The sequence below is a fragment of the Choloepus didactylus genome, chromosome 18 (genome assembly GCF_015220235.1).
Source record: "Choloepus didactylus isolate mChoDid1 chromosome 18, mChoDid1.pri, whole genome shotgun sequence".
NCBI lineage: Eukaryota > Metazoa > Chordata > Mammalia > Pilosa > Megalonychidae > Choloepus > Choloepus didactylus.
The window spans coordinates 31,167,301-31,191,663 of record NC_051324.1 but is presented as its reverse complement, the minus strand read 5'-3'; the positions used below and the strand labels follow the sequence as shown (position 1 = coordinate 31,191,663).

Below are 24,363 nucleotides of genomic sequence, written 5' to 3'. Positions count from 1 at the left end.
TGCAGCAAAAGCAGTGCTAAGGGGGAAATTTATAGCACTAAACGCATATATTAAAAAGGAAGAAAGAGCCAAAATCAAAGAACTAATGGATCAACTGAAGAAGCTAGAAAATGAACAGCAAACCAATCCTAAACCAAGTACAAGAAAAGAAATAACAAGGATTAAAGCAGAAATAAATGACATAGAGAACAAAAAAACAACAGAAAGGATAAATATCACCAAAAGTTGGTTCTTTGAGAAGATCAACAAGATTGACAAGCCCCTAGCTAGACTGACAAAATCAAAAAGAGAGAAGACCCATATAAACAAAATAATGAATGAAAAAGGTGACATAACTGCAGATCCTGAAGAAATTAAAAAAATTATAAGAGGATATTATGAACAACTGTATGGCAACAAACTGGATAATGTAGAAGAAATGGACAATTTCCTGGAAACATATGAACAACCTAGACTGACCAGAGAAGAAATAGAAGACCTCAACCAACCCATCACAAGCAAAGAGATCCAATCAGTCATCAAAAATCTTCCCACAAATAAATGCCCAGGGCCAGATGGCTTCACAGGGGAATTCTACCAAACTTTCCAGAAAGAACTGACACCAATCTTACTCAAACTCTTTCAAAACATTGAAAAAAATGGAACACTACCTAATTCATTTTATGAAGCTAACATCAATCTAATACCAAAACCAGGCAAAGATGCTACAAAAAAGGAAAACTACCGGCCAATCTCCCTAATGAATATAGATGCAAAAATCCTCAACAAAATACTTGCAAATCGAATCCAAAGACACATTAAAAAAATCATACACCATGACCAAGTGGGGTTCATTCCAGGCATGCAAGGATGGTTCAACATAAGAAAAACAATCAATGTATTACAACACATTAAAAACTCGAAAGGGAAAAATCAATTGATCATCTCAATAGATGCTGAAAAAGCATTTGACAAAATCCAACATCCGTTTTTGATAAAAACACTTCAAAAGGTAGGAATTGAAGGAAACTTCCTCAACATGATAAAGAGCATATATGAAAAACCCACAGCCAGCATAGTACTCAATGGTGAGAGACTGAAAGCCTTCCCTCTAAGATCAGGAACAAGACAAGGATGCCCGCTGTCACCACTGTTATTCAACATTGTGCTGGAAGTGCTAGCCAGGGCAATCCGGCAAGACAAAGAAATAAAAGGCATCCAAATTGGAAAAGAAGAAGTAAAACTGTCATTGTTTGCAGATGATATGATCTTATATCTAGAAAACCCTGAGAAATCAACGATACACCTACTAGAGCTAATAAACAAATTTAGCAAAGTAGCGGGATACAAGATTAATGCACATAAGTCAGTAATGTTTCTATATGCTAGAAATGAACAAACTGAAGAGACACTCAAGAAAAAGATACCATTTTCAATAGCAACTAAAAAAATCAAGTACCTAGGAATAAACTTAACCAAAGATGTAAAAGACCTATACAAAGAAAACTACATAACTCTACTAAAAGAAATAGAAGGGGACCTTAAAAGATGGAAAAATATTCCATGTTCATGGATAGGAAGGCTAAATGTCATTAAGATGTCAATTCTACCCAAACTCATCTACAGATTCAATGCAATCCCAATCAAAATTCCAACAACCTACTTTGCAGACTTGGAAAAGCTAGTTATCAAATTTATTTGGAAAGGGAAGATGCCTCGAATTGCTAAAGACACTTTAAAAAAGAAAAACGAAGTGGGAGGACTTACACTCCCTGACTTTGAAGCTTATTATAAAGCCACAGTTGCCAAAACAGCATGGTACTGGCACAAAGATAGACATATAGATCAATGGAATCGAATTGAGAATTCAGAGATAGACCCTCAGATCTATGGCCGACTGATCTTTGATAAGGCCCCCAAAGTCACCGAACTGAGCCATAATGGTCTTTTCAACAAATGGGGCTGGGAGATTTGGATATCCATATCCAAAAGAATGAAAGAGGACCCCTACCTCACCCCCTACACAAAAATTAACTCAAAATGGACCAAAGATCTCAATATAAAAGAAAGTACCATTAAACCCCTAGAAGATAATGTAGGAAAACATCTTCAAGACCTTGTATTAGGAGGCCACTTCCTAGACTTTACACCCAAAGCACAAGCAACAAAAGAGAAAATAGATAAATGGGAACTCCTCAAGCTTAGAAGTTTCTGCACCTCAAAGGAATTTCTCAAAAAGGTAAAGAGGCAGCCAACTCAATGGGAAAAAATTTTTGGAAACCATGTATCTGACAAAAGACTGATATCTTGCATATACAAAGAAATCCTACAACTCAATGACAATAGTACAGACAGCCCAATTATAAAATGGGCAAAAGATATGAAAAGACAGTTCTCTGAAGAGGAAATACAAATGGCCAAGAAACACATGAAAAAATGTTCAGCTTCACTAGCTATTAGAGAGATGCAAATTAAGACCACAATGAGATACCATCTAACACCGGTTAGAATGGCTGCCATTAAACAAACAGGAAACTACAAATGCTGGAGGGGATGTGGAGAAATTGGAACTCTTATTCATTGTTGGTGGGACTGTATAATGGTTCAGCCACTCTGGAAGTCAGTCTGGCAGTACCTTAGAAAACTAGAGATAGAGCTACCATTCGATCCAGCGATTGCACTTCTTGGGATATACCCGGAAGATCGGAAAGCAGTGACACGAACAGATATCTGCACGCCAATGTTCATAGCAGCATTATTCACAATTGCCAAGAGATGGAAACAACCCAAATGTCCATCAACAGATGAGTGGATAAATAAAATGTGGTATATACACACGATGGAATACTACGCGGCAGTAAGAAGGAATGATCTGGTGAAACATATGACAACATGGATGAACCTTGAAGACATAATGCTGAGCGAAATAAGCCAGGCACAAAAAGAGAAATATTATATGCTACCACTAATGTGAACTTTGAAAAATGTAAAACAAATGGTTTATAATGTAGAATGTAGGGGAACTAGCAGTAGAGAGCAATTAAGGAAGGGGGAACAATAATCCAAGAAGAACAGATAAGCTATTTAACGTTCTGGGGATGCCCAGAAATGACTATGGTCTGTTAATTTCTGATGGATGTAGTAGGAACAAGTTCACTGAAATGTTGCTATAGTATGTAACTTTCTTGGGGTAAAGTAGGAACATGTTGGAAGTTAAGCAGTTATCTTAGGTTAGTTGTCTTTTTCTTACTCCCTTGCTATGGTCTCTTTGAAATGTTCTTTTATTGTATGTTTGTTTTCTTTTTAACTTTTTTTTTCATACAGTTGATTTGAAAAAAGAAGGGAAAGTTAAAAAAAAAAAAAAAAGAAAAAAGACAAAAAAGGAAAAAAAAAAAAAAAAAAAAAAAACGATGTAGTGCCCCCTTGAGGAGCCTGTGGAGAATGCAGGGGTATTCGCCTACCCCACCTCCATGGTTGCTAACATGACCACAGACATAGGGGACTGGTGGTTTGATGGGTTGAGCCCTCTACCATAAGTTTTACCCTTGGGAAGACGGTTGCTGCAAAGGAGAGGCTAGGCCTCCCTATATTTGTGCCTAAGAGTCTCCTCCTGAATGCCTCTTTGTTGCTCAGATGTGGCCCTCTCTCTCTGGCTAAGCCAACTTGAAAGGTGAAATCACTGCCCTCCCCCCTACGTGGGATCAGACACCCAGGGAAGTGAATCTCCCTGGCAACGTGGAATATGACTCCCGGGGAGGAATGTAGACCCGGCATCGTGGGATGGAGAACATCTTCTTGACCAAAAGGGGGATGTGAAAGGAAATGAAATAAGCTTCAGTGGCAGAGAGATTCCAAAACGAGCCGAGAGATCACTCTGGTGGGCACTCTTACGCACACTTTAGACAACCTTTTTTAGGTTCTAAAGAATTGGGGTAGCTGGTGGTGGATACCTGAAACTATTAAACTACAACCCAGAACCCATGAATCTCGAAGACAGTTGTATAAAAATGTAGCTTATGAGGGGTGACAGTGGGATTGGGAATGCCATAAGGACCAAACTCCACTTTGTCTAGTTTATGGATCGATGTGTAGAAAAGTAGGGGAAGCAAACAAACAGACAAAGGTACCTAGTGTTCTTTTTTACTTCAATTGCTCTTTTTCACTCTAATTATTATTCTTGTTATTTTTGTGTGTGTGCTAATGAAGGTGTCAGGGATTGATTTAGGTGATGAATGTACAACTATGTAATGGTACTGTAAACAATCGAAAGTACAATTTGTTTTGTATGACTGCGTGGTATGTGAATATATCTCAATAAAATGATGATAAAAAAAAAAAAAATGCATGGGAAAAAACAGGAAGGAAACATACCAAATTATTAATACTGATGTCCTCAGGGATTGGGTTACAGGTAAGTACTTCTGCTTCTTTCTGCTTTCCTGTAGCACATGCATATGTTGCTTTTATAATAAGAAAAATATCAAGTTTAAAGTCAGGGGGTAAAGTATATTTTAAAAGTACCGGCACAACGAAATATAATTCTTAACTGAATCCTGGACAATTGGAGAAATTTGAATATGGACCTATTACAGTGTCAGAATGTAAGTGATGTGGTAGCTCCCCAGGAGAATGTCCTTGTTCTTTGAAGATGTGCTTTTCTACACCCTCCCTTTCACCTTGTTACCTTTTACTCATCTTTTAGGTCTCAGCGTAAACGTCCCTTCTCCAAAAAAGTTCTTAGGGGTGAAGTATCATGTCTTGATGCAACTAATTCTCAAATAGCTCTGGAAAAAAAAATTATACACAGAGAGAGGGAAAGCAAAAGTTGCAAATGTTACCAAATGGTGAATCTAGGCAAAAGGTAATATGGGTGTTCTTTGTATTGTTCTTGCAACTTTTCTGTAGGTTTTATATTTTCCAAATGAAAAATTAGAAGCAGAGGGTGGGGAGTGGGGAGGTAGTATCTGTCCACCCTTGAGCTTTCCTTTGGAATGCTGGAATAGAACCTGTGTAATTTGACAATTTAATTTGTTTTCCATTGTGAGCAAATGGTCCTTAAATGTTGGTGGGAGGGCTGTGGGGGTGTGGTGTCTTCAGAAGGAGGAAGCCAAGGGCCAGACCCCCAGGGGTCCAGATGCTTGGCTCAGCTGTCCTGGGTCAGCGTTTCAGCGCGCTGACTCAGCACCCTTCTGTTCCGCAGAGCCCTCTCTCCCAGCAGCTTTTCTTGGGCAACTCTGCTAAGGCCAGACACTCCCCCATCCCATGCCCTGGGTTCCATCCTTCCTCCTCTCCTCCCTTCTCAGGAACCTTGCTGAGCTTTTATTTTATTTCCCCCTTTCCTGTTTTGTTTGATCCTTCTCAGACTCCCTCCTGTCAGCATTTAAGAGATTTAAATAATTTCTCTCTTTAAAACAAAACAGTGCCCCCTTCAGTCAGCCACCCCAACTCTCTCCTCCTCTTCCCAGGCACATATTTTATTTCAAGCATTGTTAACGCTTTTGCAGCCTCCGTTTCCTTCCAGCCTGAACTTGGCTCCTTCGCTCTGTACCGTAATCGCTTGTATTGGTCAGGAGAGGCCAGGCTTATGCTGCAGCACAAACCAGCCCCATATTCCAGGGGGGTTACACACCTGGTACATCTGCTTTCCTCATCCTGCAGCCTTAGGGGTCATCTCTTAGTTCCTGGAAAACTCTCTCCATTTTCCTGTCTTGGGGCTTTTGCATGTGCTGCCCCCACCCCACGCGACCCCACCCCACCCCACCCCACCCCCAGCTTGGAAGGTCGTTTCCTTCCCCCTCCCTGTCACCTTGCTAACTTGATCTTCATCCTGTGGGTCTTAGCAGAAACCTCGCTTCCTCGGGGATGTCTTCCTCAACTCCTTCCACACAGTGTCCTGTCTTTCCTGTAACTTGCTGTCCTTCACTTGTGCTGCTTGCCTCACCTGCTTATCCACTGTCTCCCTCCCTAGACACCCTCACCCCAACACCTATATGCTGGCACCCACCTTAAGTACACATTCACCCAAGGAATTTTTAAAAGCCACACTGCCTGGCCCCCATCCAGGTCAATGGAATCCAAATACTTGGTGGGGGCGGGGAGCAGCCTCATTGTATATACATTTTTAAGGCATTGTAGGTAATTCTAGCGCACAACCAAGACTGAGAACCTCTGACCTACAGTGTGTTTGATAATCAATAACTTTTTTTGAATGAATAATAAACCCCTGAAAAACTAAAAAAAAAAAAAAAAAAAAAAAAAAAAAAAACTAAAGGAAGCAATTGATGTTTCCACAATAATTGTGGGAGACTTCAACACATCACTCTCTCCTATAGATAGATCAACCAGACAGAAGACAAATAAGGAAACTGAAAACCTAAACAATCTGATAAATGAATTAGATTTAACAGACATATACAGGACATTACATCCCAAATCACCAGGATACACATACTTTTCTAGTGCTCATGGAACTTTCTCCAGAATAGATCATATGCTAGGACATAAAACAAGCCTCAATAAATTTAAAAAGATTGAAATTATTCAAAGCACATTCTCTGACCACAATGGAATACAATTAGAAGTCAATAACCATCAGAGACTTAGAAAATTCACAAATTCCTGGAGGTTAAACAACACACTCCTAAACAATCAGTGGGTTAAAGAAGAAATAGCAAGAGAAATTGCTAAATATATAGAGACGAATGAAAATGAGAACACAACATACCAAAACCTATGGGATGCAGCAAAAGCAGTGCTAAGGGAGAAATTTATAGCACTAAACGCATATATTAAAAAGGAAGAAAGAGCCAAAATCAAAGAACTAATGGATCAACTGAAGAAGCTAGAAAATGAACAGCAAACCAATCCTAAACCAAGTACAAGAAAAGAAATAACAAGGATTAAAGCAGAAATAAATGACATAGAGAACAAAAAAACAATAGAGAGGATAAATATCACCAAAAGTTGGTTCTTTGAGAAGATCAACAAGATTGACAAGCCCCTAGCTAGACTGACAAAATCAAAAAGAGAGAAGACCCATATAAACAAAATAATGAATGAAAAAAGTGACATAACTGCAGATCCTGAAGAAATTAAAAAAATTATAAGAGGATACTATGAACAAGTGTATGGCAACAAACTGGATAATGTAGAGGAAATGGACAGTTTCCTGGAAACATATGAACAACCTAGACTGACCAGAGAAGAAATAGAAGACCCCAATCAACCCATCACAAGCAAAGAGATCCAATCAGTCATCAAAAATCTTCCCACAAATAAATGCCCAGGGCCAGATGGCTTCACAGGGGAATTCTACCAAACTTTCCAGAAAGAACTGACACCAATCTTACTCAAACTCTTTCAAAACATTGAAGAAAATGGAACACTACCTAACTCATTTTATGAAGCTAACATCAATCTAATACCAAAACCAGGCAAAGATGTTACAAACAAGGAAAACTACCGGCCAATCTCCCTAATGAATATAGATGCAAAAATCCTCAACAAAATACTTGCAAATCGAATCCAAAGACACATTAAAAAAATCATACACCATGACCAAGTGGGGTTTATTCCAGGCATGCAAGGATGGTTCAACATAAGAAAATCAATCAATGTATTACAACACATTAACAAGTCAAAAGGGAAAAATCAATTGATCATCTCAATAGATGCCGAAAAAGCATTTGACAAAATCCAACATCCCTTTTTGATAAAAACACTTCAAAAGGTAGGAATTGAAGGAAACTTCCTCAACATGATAAAGAGCATATATGAAAAACCCACAGCCAGCATAGTACTCAATGGTGAGAGACTGAAAGCCTTCCCTCTAAGATCAGGAACAAGACAAGGATGCCCGCTGTCACCACTGTTATTCAACATTGTGCTGGAAGTGCTAGCCAGGGCAATCCGGCAAGACAAAGAAATAAAAGGCATCCAAATTGGAAAAGAAGAAGTAAAACTGTCATTGTTTGCAGATGATATGATCTTATATCTAGAAAACCCTGAGAAATCGATGATACAGCTACTAGAGCTAATAAACAAATTTAGCAAAGTAGCGGGATACAAGGTTAATGCACATAAGTCAGAAATGTTTCTATATGCTAGAAATGAAGAAACTGAAGAGACGCTCAAGAAAAAGATACCATTTTCAATAGCAACTAAAAAAATCAAGTACCTAGGAATAAACTTAACCAAAGATGTAAAAGACATATACAAAGAAAACTACATAACTCTACTAAAAGAAATAGAAGGGGACCTTAAAAGATGGAAAAATATTCCATGTTCATGGATAGGAAGACTAAATGTCATTAAGATGTCAATTCTACCCAAACTCATCTACAGATTCAATGCAATCCCAATCAAAATTCCAACAACCTACTTTGCAGACTTAGAAAAGCTAGTTATCAAATTTATTTGGAAAGGGAAGATGCCTCGAATTGCTAAAGACACTCTAAAAAAGAAAAACGAAGTGGGAGGACTTACACTCCCTGACTTTGAAACTTATTATAAAGCCACAGTTGCCAAAACAGCATAGTACTGGCACAAAGATAGACATATAGATCAATGGAATCGAATTGAGAATTCGGAGACAGACCCTCAGATCTATGGCCGACTGATCTTTGATAAGGCCCCCAAAGTCACTGAACTGAGTCATAATGGTCTTTTCAACAAATGGGGCTGGGAGAGTTGGATATCCATATCCAAAAGAATGAAAGAGGACCCCTACCTCACCCCCTACACAAAAATTAACTCAAAATGGACCAAAGATCTCAATATAAAAGAAAGTACCATAAAACTCCTAGAAGATAATGTAGGAAAACATCTTCAAGACCTTGTATTAGGAGGCCACTTCCTAGACTTTACACCCAAAGCACAAGCAACAAAAGAGAAAACAGATAAATGGGAACTCCTCAAGCTTAGAAGTTTCTGCACCTCAAAGGAATTTCTCAAAAAGGTAAAGAGGCAGCCAACTCAATGGGAAAAAATTTCTGGAAACCATGTATCTGACAAAAGACTGATATCTTGCATATATAAAGAAATCCTACAACTCAATGACAATAGTACAGTCGGCCCAATTATAAAATGGGCAAAAGGTATGAAAAGACAGTTCTCTGAAGAGGAAATACAAATGGCCAAGAAACACATGAAAAAATGTTCAGCTTCACTAGCTATTAGAGAGATGCAAATTAAGACCACAATGAGATACCATCTAACACCGGTTAGAATGGCTGCCATTAAACAAACAGGAAACTACAAATGCTGGAGGGGATGTGGAGAAATTGGAACTCTTATTCACTGTTGGTGGGACTGTATAATGGTTCAGCCACTCTGGAAGTCAGTCTGGCAGTTCCTTAGAAAACTAGATATAGAGTTACCATTCGATCCAGCGATTGCACTTCTCGGTATATACCCGGAAGATCGGAAAGCAGTGACACAAACAGATATCTGCACGCCAATGTTCATAGCAGCATTATTCACAATTGCCAAAAGATGGAAACAACCCAAATGTCCTTCAACAGATGAGTGGATAAATAAAATGTGGTATATACACACGATGGAATACTATGCGGCAGTAAGAAGGAACGATCTGGTGAAACATATGACAACATGGATGAACCTTGAGGACATAATGCTAAGCGAAATAAGCCAGGCACAAAAAGAGAAATATTATATGCTACCACTAATGTGAACTTTGAAAAATGTAAAACAAATGGCTTATAATGTAGAATGTAGGGGAACTAGCAATAGAGAGCAATTAAGGAAGGGGGAACAATAATCCAAGAAGAACAGATAAGCTATTTAACGTTCTGGGGATGCCCAGGAATGACTATGGTCTGTTAATTTCTGATGGATATAGTAGGAGCAAGTTCACAGAAATGTTGCTATATTAGGTAACTTTCTTGGGGTAAAGTAGGAACATGTTGGAAGTTAAGCAGATATCTTAGGTTAGTTGTCTTTTTCTTACTCCCTTGTTATGGTCTCTTTGAAATGTTCTTTTATTGTATGTTTGTTTTCTTTTTAACTTTTTTTTCATACAGTTGATTTAAAAAAGAAGGGAAAGTTAAAAAAAAAAAAAGATATAGTGCCCCCTTGAGGAGCCTGTGGAGAATGCAGGGGTATTCGCCTACCCCACCTCCATGGTTGCTAACATGACCACAGACATAGGGGACTGGTGGTTTGATGGGTTGAGCCCTCTACCACAGGTTTTACCCTTGGGAAGACGGTTGCTGCAAAGGAGAGGCTAGGCCTCCCTATGGTTGTGCCTAAGAGCCTCCTCCCGAATGCCTCTTTGTTGCTCAGATGTGGCCCTGTCTCTCTAGCTAAGCCAACTTGAAAGGTGAAATCACTGCCCTCCCCCCTACGTGGGATCAGACACCCAGGGGAGTGAATCTCCCTGGCAACGTGGAATATGACTCCCGGGGAGGAATGTAGACCCGGCATCGTGGGATGGAGAACATCTTCTTGACCAAAAGGGGGATGTGAAAGGAAATGAAATCAGCTTCAGTGGCAGAGAGAATCCAAAAGGAGCCGAGAGGTCACTCTGGTGGGCACTCTTACGCACACTTTAGACAACCCTTTTTAGGTTCTAAAGAATTGGGGTAGCTGGTGGTGGATACCTGAAACTATCAAACTACAACCCAGAACCCATGAATCTCGAAGACAGTTGTATAAAAATGTAGCTTATGAGGGGTGACAAGGGGATTGGGAAAGCCATAAGGACCACACTCCACTTCGTCTAGTTTATGGATGGATGAGTAGAAAAATAGGGGAAGGAAACAAACAGACAAAGGTACCCAGTGTTCTTTTTTACTTCAATTGCTCTTTTTCACTCTAATTATTATTCTTGTTATTCTTGTGTGTGTGCTAATGAAGGTGTCAGGGATTGATTTGGGTGATGAATGTACAACTATGTAATGGTACTGTGAACAATCGAAAGTACGATTTGTTTTGTATGACTGCGTGGTATATGAATATATCTCAATAAAATGAAGATTAAAAAAAAGAAAAAAAAAAAAAAAAAAGACATAATGCTGAGCAAAATAAGCCAGGCACAAAAAGAGAGATATTGTATGTTACCACTAATGTGAATTCTGTGAAAAATGTACAATGTTTTATACTGTAGAATGTAGGGGACCTAGAGATACCAATTAGTGGAGGGGGAATGATAATCTAATAAGAACAGATAAACTATGGAGGGTAATCTCAATGTTATGGGAATGCTCAGGAATGATTATGGTTTGTAAACTTTCTTGGATATAGTAAGATCATGTTGGAAGCAATAGAGTTATTTTAGGTTTTTTTTTCTCTTATTCCTTTGTTTTCTTAGGGGTTGTTAATTTTCTTGGGGTATGGTAGGAACATGTTGGAAGCAATGTAGTTATTTTAGATTATTTGTTTTTCTTACTCCTCTTTTGGACATGGTTTATTAATTTTCTTGAGGTATGGTAGGAACATATTGGAAGCAAAGTAGTTATTTTAGGTTATTTGTTTTCCTTAATCCATTGCTTTGTTTGAAATGTTGTGGGGTTTTTTTGGTTGTTGTTTGCCTGTTTGTTTTTAATAAAAAAAAAAAAAAAAAAAAAAGAAATTGCCACAGTCACACCAACTTCAGCAGCTACCACCCTTTATCAGTCAACAGCCATCAACATCGAGGCAAGACCCTCCACCAGCAAAAAGATTACTACTTGCTGGAGGCTCAGATGATGGTTAGCATTTCTTAACAATAAAGTACTTATTGGTTAAGGTATATACATGCTTTTTTAGACATAATACTATTGCACACTTAACAGACTACAGTGTAGTGTAAACAGAACTTTTATATGCACTGGGAAACAAAAAAATTCATGAGACTCATTTTATTGCATTATACATTTTATTGTGGTTGTCTGGAACTGAACCCACAATATCTCTGAAGTAGGCCTGTCAGTGCTATGGGGGGGGGGCAGGTAAAGAGGAATTGGGAATACTTGGAGAGGAGTAAGGATTCATTTACAAGGGACTCCTATTTTAGCAAAGACCCAAAGCATGCCAGTAAGTAAGCCATGCAGATATGGAGACTGGGGAAAGCTGCATTCCAGACATGGGAAACAGCCAGCTCAAAAGCCCTGGGGTGGCAGCATCTCTATTTGAAGACCAGTGAGGAAGCCACGGTGGCTTCAGTAGAGTGAGAAAGAGTAGTAGCAGCAAATGGAGTCCATGAGGTAAGGCGGTAAGGGAGAAGGCATGGCTAGATCACAATGACCTTGTATAGATCACTGTTAGGACTGTGGGCTTTTACACTTAGAAAAATATTACTGGACATTGTTTAAGATTGGTGATGTAAGTCTGAGTGAATCAGGGAAGTGGAATGGCAAGAATCAGCAACTTTCACAACTCTGAAGAGATCTTTCCCATTTAGAGAGGGTCACTGGTAGCTGTCTGCCCCACAGGAAACCCAGAGTCAAGAGAAAATACTGTTTCAACTGTCCCTGTTCCTGGTAGCTTTTTCTCTTTTTATAACTTTTATATTTAAAACAAAACCAATCAGGAACTTATAACAAATGTACATATGATCTCTTGCCATTAATATATAACCCACTTGCTATCCCATGCTGAGCAATCAGTCCAACTACTGATCCAAAAACTTTTATTACAAACCCCAAATTCCATCTTCCTCTAGCAGTTCACAGGAGAACTACTCTACACAGTTTCATTTGCCAGGAACAGCCAGCAATGTTTTCACAGGCCTTTCAGCCTGTCTGACAGAAAAGTTCCCAAAAGCCTAATGCTTCCCCTTAAATTCTACCAGACATATAAAAGCCCTAAATCTAAAGGCAACAATCTTTCTCTTTTCCCCTTTAATAACAGTTATATATACCTTGCTAGGACTGAATGCCCTTGGTCACAGCTGCCCATTTAAAAACACTATTTATGTCAATGGTCAGGGAACAACATGTTGCTGGAAGGGGTAAGAATAAATGAGCTGCTTGCTGGGTAGGGCTTATTGTTACAACTTTAAAAACACATTTAATACATACTATATTAAATCACAAAATGGTGAAGACAGGACTAATACACTATTAATTAAAGTGATTATATATTCCACACTCTAGTCTGGTATGTCATGGGAAGAAAGGCCTAGTGGAACTCAAAACAAGAGCAAACCACAGTAGATGAATACTGCTCATTTTTAAATCCTGGGGTAAAACTGATCTAGAATCTAATCTAGGTCCTAGATAGTCAGCATGCCACCTCACATTAGTTAGCTGCAAACTGGAAATCAAATGGGTTCCCAGGTGTGCCTATGAACTGCCAGACATATTATCTGATCTTATGTGGACCAAAGTTCAACATAAAGCTTATGGATGTCAAGATGACTGAGCAGATGGGCAGGTCAATGTACACAGATGCTGTCTCTGGCAAACTTCACTGGGGAAGCAGGAAGAAGGGATAGACATTATTGTCAGGAGCATATTGCGAGCTTTGAAAACAAGTTCTGTACTCATATTTTGAGTACCTGCCACCCAACTCTTCCAATGGCTCCTGAAAGTGAAGGTTGTTCCAAAGCCAAGACCTTCATTCTTTCATATACTCCAAAAATGATTAAATAATATTTTCCTTGGTCTCCAAACTTAACTGGTTCTACCTACCTTTACCAGTGTCCCTACTTCTGTTTTCTCATCTCCAGAAAATTAGAACAAGAACACTGACACATTTTGTAGCACATACAAATCAATGTCCTTTATAAGATTAGGCTTTCCTGAAATGGAAAATAATGACATTCAGACAAGATTTTTCAGGCCTGTGTGCCTTATTTCAGATGGAAACTTTTCCTACAAAACCTAAGATGTAGAACTTGGATCTACAGATGGAATCTAAAGGAAGACATTACTTTACTTCAATATAAACAACTTCTTAACAGAGTTTTTTGAAGCTAGAATGGTCCATGTTAGGGTAGAAATTACCAGTCATGGTCATGTAGAGGTTGAGACTCTTGATTGCTTACATATGGTAAAATTCTGTCAGAAACAGTGTTTGAAACAGACAATATTAAAGGTCATCTCTTCCAATCATGAGCATTTATATTCTTTATGTGTGCATGCTCATGTGACTTAAAACTTTTTTCTGAAGTTTTATTTTTAAGTTGTATGGACCCTAGTACATGAAGCCTGTGCATAATCTCTACATAAGAAATTGTGAATAAAGTAAATTCTTTTCCTGTCTCATTAAACATGTTATACCAAAATATAACAGAGTAAATACGAATGAGGACAGGATATAGCTCAAAACTGAACTTCAATCCATCTCTGGAAAATCCCAATGAGTTCCCTTTAAATCCAACCTACAATGTACCTCAAGGCTTTGCATGAAGACTATCAGCATAATGAGAACACAGGGACCAGAAAGAGGTACCTACTTTGTATTCAGAATTTAAAGTCCACTGCTACATTAAGATCACATAGGTAAACCTATTTCCAATCATTTACTAAAGTAGGGAAACAAAACTGATTCTATTTTCCATCATCCACAACCCAACCTATGATATAAAGATGGCTGGGATTTTAATAAATGAAAGCTTACAAACCACTCTTACTACTTTAGAACTATCTTATGAAGTCCATTATCCTTTGCTCAAGATCCGAAAATGGGCTTTTGTTTCTTGGGTCATCTGACTTCAAAGGCCCTTTTTTTGAGTAACCAGCTCCCAAGCTTGGTTCTTTTAAGTTTTAGGGACAACTGTCTCCTGCCTTTGAGGCCAGATTTCTGATCCATCAGACCACTTCTGCTTATCAGAATATAGATCTACTGCTTATGTGTGGTCATTCAAGCAAGGCAGTTGCTATTGACAGATACATTCCCAAAATAGAGTCCCAGAAGCGAGTGCTGATTATTGAAAAGACAAAAGACAGCAGGATTTGATTATCTTGGCAAAAAGGATAAAGAACAGCCAGGACAATTGAAAACTTAGTAAAAAATGGAATATCTAGCATATCAGATGCTCAATTTCTCAGATGAGATTAAAGGATAGGTTTATAGTCCTGATGTGACACTAAAAATACATCAGATTTGAAGTAGCAATACAGAAGGTATATTCCTGTTTCTTTCCTCTGGTAGTAAAATGTTTTCATTTTTTATAACTGAGACTCCATTACCTACATATAGCTAATGGAATATTTTAGGTAGAGTATTTTAGGTGCTGTCCTATTTATAGGTATTATTTTCATCATTGCATCTATTTGTCCGACACATGAAATCTCTATAGTTCCCATAAGATCCACCACTTACAGGACCCATAAGTAGCATTATGGCCCCATAAAGGCAATCAGCGTTGTCAGTCCTCAGTTGTGGATCTTGGAAGATCAAGGAAAGCTTTGGTAGCTTTGGTAGAAAAGTCAGCAAATGCCAAGCTGGTTTGCTTCATTTGATGGAAACTGCTGAAAAGGTCTTCCGTTTGGAAGCGTTTACCAGTTTTTCTGGTACAATAGCTACAGCTGTGGGCTTTCTGAGTGTGAATGGACATATGCAAGACATGAAATATCAAAGACAGGCACCATCTGCAACTACACAGACTGGGACTGCAGTGCAGGAGTAGCAAAGGACAGAATATTCCAACCAGGGCCATATACTAACAAAGAAACCTTTTGGTTGACAAAAATCTTAAAGATATAAACAAACAGGAATGCAAACTGTGTCCTTGTAACTAGTATATTTAACAGTTTCTGCCCTAATCATTCAAAGGTTAAATGAACAGAACTGATGTATACTGCCCTGTTTTAGAAAAGTCATTCAAAGAAAAAAAACACAGGAGACACTGTGTCTATTCCTTTCCCCTAATTAATATTCAGCCTCTTCTTCAACCATTTTTATGTGGGGATTAAAGGTGACAGATAGACAAAAACAACAGAGAGGAAAGGGTCAATTATGTATCCACAGGCCCACCTCTCAGTCACCTTATTATAAAGTAGTATAAAAGGAAGGAAAGACAAATTTCTAAGAAGGTGCTATCAGAAATTCAGGTAAAGAGAGTAGATTGAAAATCAGACTGAAGTTTCCTTTCTCCTGGAAGAAATTCTGCAATAAAGGGAAAACATTTAAAGGCATAAATTCATAAAGACAGGGAAAAAAACATAGAACAGCAATGAAATCTTGGTAGCTGGGAAATGGGTGGGTAAGCACTGACACCACAGAATCCTCAGAGAGTTAGGATTGGTTGCCTCTCTGGAATGGTTTGGAGGGGAGTTTGGTGGTGGGGGTGTGCTATAAGAAAGAGGATTGGTTAAAAGTCACAAGATGCCATTGGAGTGCTAGATCCCCACTCCCATTCCATGCTGCTGAGCAGCTATCTCAGTCCCTCAACCCGAGCATAAAACTGAAGATTAACTCTTTTAGAGAGGACAAAATAGATGGCACTTAGAAGAGGATGGCACACACGGCTGAGGGGTGGTGGATTAAGTGAATTTATGCATAGTGAATGCCGAGACTCTTCAGTCCTCTTTCCCAACTTAGCTCCCAGAAGGCTGACAGCAAGTCTTTTTATTCCAGACAGGAGATGTGAAAATAATTATCAGAACAATCAAGCCAGCACAAGAGGAAAGACATGATATTGACACAGAGGATTCTAACTGCACGTGGTGACAGGCAACTGGAGCTCCTGTCCTAAGCCTCATGGTTAGAAGACCACACTCTGACCCTCTTCTGTCCTCTCCCCAACCCATGGATAAAGGAATCCATAGGGCCAAAGAGACATGGCTAACTTGAACACAAAAAATTCCTTGGCCAGACAGCACTAAGCCTGCTTTTGGGCCTGCCTGAGTCACTTCTGCTGGTCAATGCTTCTGATGCTTCTGATGATACCACTAAGCCCAAGGGATGGCCAAGGGGCATGGGTGGGATAAAGAGGAGACAGTAAGCCGTGAAACTGGGTTCCGCAGTTTGAATTCCTAAGTGAACAGATGGGTAATTTCAGCAAAGAACCAAACAGAAATTCTAAAACAAAAAGTATCTGAAATGAAAAATGTACTGGATGGGCTTAACAGAAGTTGGAGCCTATAAAAGAAAGGATCAGAGTACTTAAAGATAGATCAATAGGAATTGTCCAATCTAAAGGACAGAGAGAAAAATGGTATTATCAATGTTCTCATATGAGTTAAAAGCCCAGTGAAAAAAAAAAGCCAAGCAGTTATGAGAACTCTGTGAAAAGACCATGAGTATCACCCTGGGGATGAACCTGCATATTTCACAATTACACTGTCTCCTTGCAGAGCACTGACTTGAAGAAGCAGTCACTTGCCAGACGTCAAATTTGAAGAAGTATATTGGGAAAATGTTTCTAAGCAACTAACATAGATGAAATGAAAAAAAAAAGGACATTGGAACCAGAGCAAACTCATTTAAAGAAAACTCATTTAGACATTTGTTAAGGTTTTTGTTTTATTTAAATAGAGGGACTCAATTTTCTTTTTTAGGAATATAATTAGATGATATAAATAAACTCAGGAGAGATTCCCAATGGGGATATGCTTAACTTTACTTTGTGTAATATTTATAAGCTGGGTTCACAAAGTCTTTTACAGCCAGCTATTAAGGATAAGTCAATAAGTAGCTTGATGAGCATTTTAATGAAGTTTTTGAAATAAGGTGCGGTGGTTTGGAGTGAAGCACCCCAGAAAAATATGTTTTTACACTTAATCCATTCTTGTGGGTGTGAGCTCATTTTAAGTAGGACCTTTTGATGAGTTAACTTCGGTTAAAGTGTGACCCAACTCAATCAGGATGGGTCTTAATCGTATTACTGGAGTCCTTTATAAGCAGAGGAAATTCAAACAGAAAGACAGCCAAGAGAACCAAGAAGACGGTCAACAGAACCCACAATAAAATGGAGAGGCCAGGAGCGGCTGCCAAGTGCATTGCCAGGTGACAGAGTTGTCCAGCACCAAGGATCACCAGCAGCCAGCCTCAGAACGCCAGTCTTTGGGACTTGATTTGGACTTTTTCCTAGCCCCAAAACTGTGAGCTAATAAATTCATATTGTTTAAGCCAACTCACTGCATGGTGTATTGCTTAAGCAGCCAAGGAAACTAAAACCTAAAGGTTCTATTATAGTTTTGGCAGCTGGGTTGGATTTCTTTGTTCTACAAATTGATATCAAATTAGCTAAAACAGCTAAACCCCACATTCAATACATTCAAAATTTCATTCCCTCAACCCCCAAATAGGTTTCTGTCCTGATTTTATGGTCTGGAATACTAGAAAAATTATGATGTTTAATACTACGTGAACTCTTAAATATAAACATTATGTAAGTGTAATGTTTAAATGCCAGGACAACCATTACCTGGCTTTATCTGGATCTACATGGTCTAAGGTTGTTGGAATCAAGTTTGTATTCATCATGTTCTTATGGGGACAGGGGCAGAATGGTGCTGAAAATCTAAAGTAATCCACCTTAAGCTAGCCATTAGTTTCAACTTCCTCTAGCAGACATTAAATAGAGCTGCTCAGAAGGGGTAAAAAGTTTCTCTTTTCAAGTTTTTCTTTTTGTATATCTTCTCCATTGGGAAATGCTAATCGATGACAACATAGCCACAATTTAGACATTCTTGAAAGAAGAGGAAATGTCATGGGAAAAAAACCTGGAGAATCAGTAGTTGATTAGAGATGGGATTTTTAAGTTTGCTTTTTATAAGGTCCAGGTTTGTAGAAATAAAAACTTGCTAGTCCTATTACCATATCAATACTACTGAGGGAGGGGGCTGGACTTATACTAAGATTCAACATCTCTTATGAGGGTTCCTATTCAGGATTTTGCTAAATGCAACATGATATTAATCTGTTTACTGCTTCTTTTCATTTTAGGATCAGAAAATTTGCCCTCGTTTCTATGACCCAAATTTCCTTTCTACTTCTGAAGTAAAGCATCAGAAGGACTAGCAAGTTTTCATTTCTACAAACCTGGACCTTACAAAAAGCAAACTTAAAAATCCCATCTCTAATCAACTATTGATTCTCCAGGTTTTTTCCCATGACATTTCCCCTTGTATGCTGACTGTCCTCAAGTATTAGGCTTGAGGCTCTGTGGGCCAATGGGAGATTAGATTGCAATGAAAAAGGAACGGATGTAGATTTGGTTTAATTTCAGGATATGTGCTGGAAAAGCCCCTTAACATACTCTCATCATAGTAACAACCGATTCCATCTGTGTAGAAACCTTTGTTTTGTTCTAGTATGAGCCAAGTTAAATTGTGACTCACATCTTCACTCTTAATCCTTACTCCCTCCCCTTGGCTGAAGAAGAGGTAACAAGATAGCGAATGGCAAACAGGCCTGGTGTGTTGGCCATTTAAGTACTGATGAATGTTTAGTTTTAACTTCAAGTAGTTTTACCGTTGATGTCTATCAGTACCAATACCTCATACTGATATTTCCAGAAGACTGAGCAATGGAATCCCACCCATCTTGACTGAAAGGCTGATACTCTTCTTTAATCATTTTAAACATATTTTACAGTCTCATTCAGACTGTTTTATCATCTCAAGTTCTTGGGGGTGTGTGGGCTATCAATCCTCCTCTTTCAGTGTCTTCTGATTGTCCTTTACAGTGCATCAATTTGGGGGTGGGGTGGGATGGGATTATACTGGACAAAATTTACATTAATTTCTTGTCTTGAAGATTACTGCACCTACATAGCTGGTATAAATTTGGACTATATACCCATGTGTGGCACAGGATTGGGCTTGGATTTCTCACAAGAGGCCACCCACAGAACTCTGGTCACAAAGAAACTGTGGAAAAGTTATTCTAGTTGCCCATTCATTGAGGGATCTGCTGAAGGGTTTCAGCTTTGCGCAGGGATCAATTACAGTTACCCATTTCAGGCTTGCCTAAGGCCGTTCTCACCTGTCCTTGTGAACATTAAAACCCTAACCTCTAGAGCATATATGTATACTGATATCACTTTAGGACTACTAGAACTTAGCTTATGAGCTACTCAACTCTGCCTTCATGTTGCTTGAACCCCAGAAGATTCAAAGAGAAATTCAAGAAACTCAAAAACAGAATGAAACTCTAAGTCAGCACCTAAGTGTTCCAAAAAATTTCAACGTTTCCAAGATCAAAAGGTTCCTGTAGACCCAATAAAGTTGTTCTGAGATCTTCTGCGATACTGCTACACTCACCATGGATATATATTAATAGGCAGCATTTAAGTCCAGATAATCTAACCACTTGTGGTTGTGGTCACTGGTAGTGAATCTCAACTAAAATCTACTATACAAATGCAGATTTCTCTACAAAATCTTAAGAAAAAATATTTCTAAATAAGATCTAAAAAGATTCTAAACATTTACTGAGTAAAAGAACAAATAACTTTCTATGTCAATACACAATCTATGTTTCTCTTCAAAACAAAACAAATCAAAATTCTTCTCCACAGAGTTATTTCAAACCCTACACAGACCATGACCAAACCTAATATCAAGGAAAGGGGTTGTTTTATATAAATATAAACATAAATGTAAATGTAAATATAAATGAAATAAAGATTGACAAGATATCAACCTCCCCTACCCGAGTGGAGTAAAGCTCTAACCTGCAGGTTATTCAGAGGTTCCATCTTCATGACTGGGCCCAGGGTGTTGAGAGGCAGGGAAACATCAATGCTCTGGTTCGGCATCAGTGGTGTGTGGATGGCCAGAGGAGTGCTGGGGATGACACCAAAGCTAGAAGACAGAATAAAGAAATCACAGAGGTCAATCTGGAGGCAGGATTTAGCTACATCTTTGAGATTCCGTGGTGTTTTACTCCATTTGAAGGAAACACAATATTTAACACAATTAAATGAAAGGAATAGCAGGAATCAAGGTACTCAATTCCAACTTGCTATAACATTTGTTATGTCATAAACTCTGTTTTTCATTAAATGGATTTGAGGAAGGAGAAAAAATTAATTGACTACAGAATTGCTTTGCTAGTGCTATGATTCTGAAAGTTTTTTTCTGTTTATCATGTCACTATAAGTACAGGTTTGATGAATATCTTTTTAAAATAAAACTTTCCTTGGATAATCCTTAGGAGAAAGAAGACTTAAAAATTTTCTAGCCTATACAGTCACCCCATAAATAAAAGTACAATAATTTGATATTATTTCACTAGCTTGACAACCTGCTTGAACTGGTCCAGGATTACTCACTGATAACTCTCATTTTCTTTCTGTTTTGTTCACTTACACAGGACATAATTAATCACTGGGAAAGAGATAATCGAAACAAAGTAGAACTGATTGGATTATATACTCCTAATCTAGCTACTTTCTAAGCCTAACATAGGCAGTGAGTACACCATATCCAAAGTATCTGGATATAAATTAAAATAAAATATATATATATATGGGGGAGGGGAGATAGTCTGAGAAACATAAGAATAAAAGAGATGGAGCAGAAAGGGAAAAGTGGGCCTACAAATGTAGTAAACAAATGAACGAGATAAATTTACAATGAATTTATGTTCTAACTAGCCCCAAGAAAGAAGATGGGACTACGAAATTTATAAAATGACTATAAAGAGTTTATATAGGGTAGAATCTTTTCCAAAAGTGCTAAGAATGATTAAAGAAAAATTTTCCTTTTTTTAGATAAACTACACCTTAGGGTACCAAAATTCAATCATGAAATGATTTTGGGAACTCAGTTCACTTATTTTGGGGTAATTTTATAGCTCAAAAAATCATTTTTGCTCTTTTGACCTTGCTCTCATGCTTGGCAAAATTGTGTCAGAAGTCAATAATGGGATAAAAACATGGCAGTGGCTTAGTTCCAAATCACCCAAATGTTCCTTTTGAAAACCATATAGAAGACACAAATGAGGAAAAAAACCCATTCAAACCTACAACATTGCCTTCTGTAAATCTACAAGTCAGAAAAAGCTTGCAAACTCCAAATCAGATGAAATGTGTCCAAAGCACATGAAATCAGCAGAACTGATGTGAGAAGCTGTGGTGGTGCAGCAGGGCCACAGAAGTTCAGAGGAAACTAGTGGTAACAGGTCTCAGAGACTGACAGTAAACACACTAATTTCCTAAGAAAATTCCATTCCAAATGGAAACTGCTGTGAGCAGGACTAAGATCAAACAGGGAACATCTGGGCGAGGTATAAAAAAGAAGGTGGGATGTCTCCAGGGGTGTGTGGAGGTGACAGAGCTCAAAAAGCACCACCTTGCAAAGAGGAAACAGACACCCTGGAAGGCAGGGCTTGGAGGCAGAGGCCAGAAAAAGAATCTGGAGAGCTCAGGATGGGAATAAAAAGCTCTCAAGTCTTCTGAGAGGCAAAGGAGGGAGAGGTCTTGAGCAGCATGAACCCAGGAAAACCAAAAACATACATCCACACAAAGACTTGTACACAAATGTTCTTTATAGCTTTAGTCATAAAAGCCAAACACTGGAAAAAACCTAAATGTCCATCAACTGGTAAATGGATAAAGAAATTATGGTATATTCATCAATGGAATACTACTCAGCAATAAAATGGAATGAACTACTGATACATGTGTTTCAAAAGCATCACGCTAAGTGAAAGATTCTATACTATGTGATTCCACTTATATGAAATTACAGAAAAGGCACAATTATAGTGACAGAGAAACCCCAGTATAAAGAACAAGAGAAGAGATACCATAATAAACACAGTAAGAGACACAGAGAATAGAAATGAGAAACAGTAAATACAATAAAACAGAAATAGTGCTTGTTTCGGCAGCACATATACTAAAATTGGAACAATACAGAGAAGATTGGCATGGCCCCTGCAGAAGAATGACACACAAGTTTGTGAAGCGTTCCATATTTTTTTGTATGAAAAACAAGTAGGAAAAACAAAAGTTCACTTACATTTTAAACTATTAATGTTTATATTCACTTGGATACATTAAAACATGTTTTGTTTCAAAAGTAAACTGAATTTCTTTGAATAAAATATGCAATGTTTTGGCTTGTGAGGGGGGAAAAAAACCCACAGTAATAAAAGGAGAGATAAAAAGTATTACCCATGAGGTAAATCTTGCCAGAAGATCAAATCTGAATCTCATCAAGGCTACAGCTCTGCCACCAATTTACAGATACAATAAGCAAAATCCAGATTGTGGAAAACTACAAAGATTAAAGATTTAATTCCTTCTACAAATAAATTTAAAGGAAAAAAGAGAGACCGGGCGGAGGAACCTGTAAGTTAAAAGAGGTTTAAGATACTTATCAACCAATTGCAAAGTATAGACATTACTGGGAACCTGTTTAAAAAAAAAAAAAATGTACAAAAACATTAGACAACTAAAAATCTGAACACTGATGAAATATTCGATGAAATTAAAGAATTACTGTTATTATCATTTTTTCTTTTTTTTTGGTATAATAGTGATGTGGTTATGGTAAAAAAAAAAAAAAAAAAAGGCCACTATCTTTTTTAAAGCTACGTACTGCAATATTTATAAATAAAAAGATTAGAGAGAAAAATAGTATAACTAAAAGATAAGGAAAGAAGAGCCAATAAATGCATAATCAGAATTCCCAAAGAAGAAAATCAAAACAATGGAACAGAAATTTAAATATTATGTCCTGAAAACTTTCCTGAAATAAAAGACTTCAATCTACGTATCGAAATAGCACACATTATTCCAGAAAAAGCTGACCAAGAATGGTCAAAATTGAGGATATCTTAGTAAAATTATTGGACTTTAAAAATTCAGGCAGCCAGAAAAAAATGATAAAGTTACTTATATGAGGGTAAACAGGCTGGCAAATGACTTTTCCCAGCAATAATCAATAACAAAAGACATTGGAGAAGACATACTAGGAGTTTGAGTCAAGAATTTTTAAGTATAATGGCCACAGTTTTGATCATGCAAGAATTCAAAGAATATTGTTTACATGAGCCCTTTTTGAGGAACCTACTAGAAGACGTTTGAGAATGACAGTGGAAACTTAAAAGAACTGACAGTAAGATAAATCCAAGACAAAACAGAGAAAGTGATAATGGTGAATGAATGAAATGTAGAAATGACACAATTTACAAAACTGGAAGGAAAGGGACAAGTAGGTGGGAAGTAGATTAAGTTCCTTGCTTCATCTGTCATAGGTAGGGGTCAAAGCTGACAAATAAAGTAGTACACGTTCAAGTATATTTAAGAGTACAAAAACAAATGCAAAGAGAGAGCACTACTGACGTAGGGTAGCAAGGAAGTGGGACAGAAAGACAAAAGGAAACCAGTAGACTATAGAAAGCAGGGACTAAGGGTATTTTAGAAAGGAAAGTGTAACTTTCAGAACAAAAATACAAACCTTTCTAAGTATCAGAACTACATTTAAAAAAAAAAAGCAGAGACAAATAGAGATGAATATAGGCTGTGCAGATTTCTTT

At 37.9% G+C, this 24,363-nt stretch overlaps 1 protein-coding gene and 1 non-coding gene across 6 annotated transcripts in view; one reads left to right on the top strand and one right to left on the bottom strand.

The window, feature by feature from the left end:
• Window positions 1–24,363, bottom strand: part of AP2B1 (adaptor related protein complex 2 subunit beta 1) — a 141,656-nt gene that overhangs the window by 32,885 nt on the left and 84,408 nt on the right. For all 5 annotated transcript variants that reach the window (XM_037810841.1, XM_037810844.1, XM_037810840.1 and 2 more), the window contains one exon: window positions 20,549–20,678. In XM_037810841.1, coding sequence (XP_037666769.1) covers window positions 20,549–20,678 — 130 coding nt within the window. The remainder of the gene's footprint in view (window positions 1–20,548; window positions 20,679–24,363) is intronic.
• Window positions 22,695–22,801, top strand: LOC119515056. The gene has a single exon (XR_005212952.1). It is a non-coding gene; the product is annotated as a U6 spliceosomal RNA (small nuclear RNA).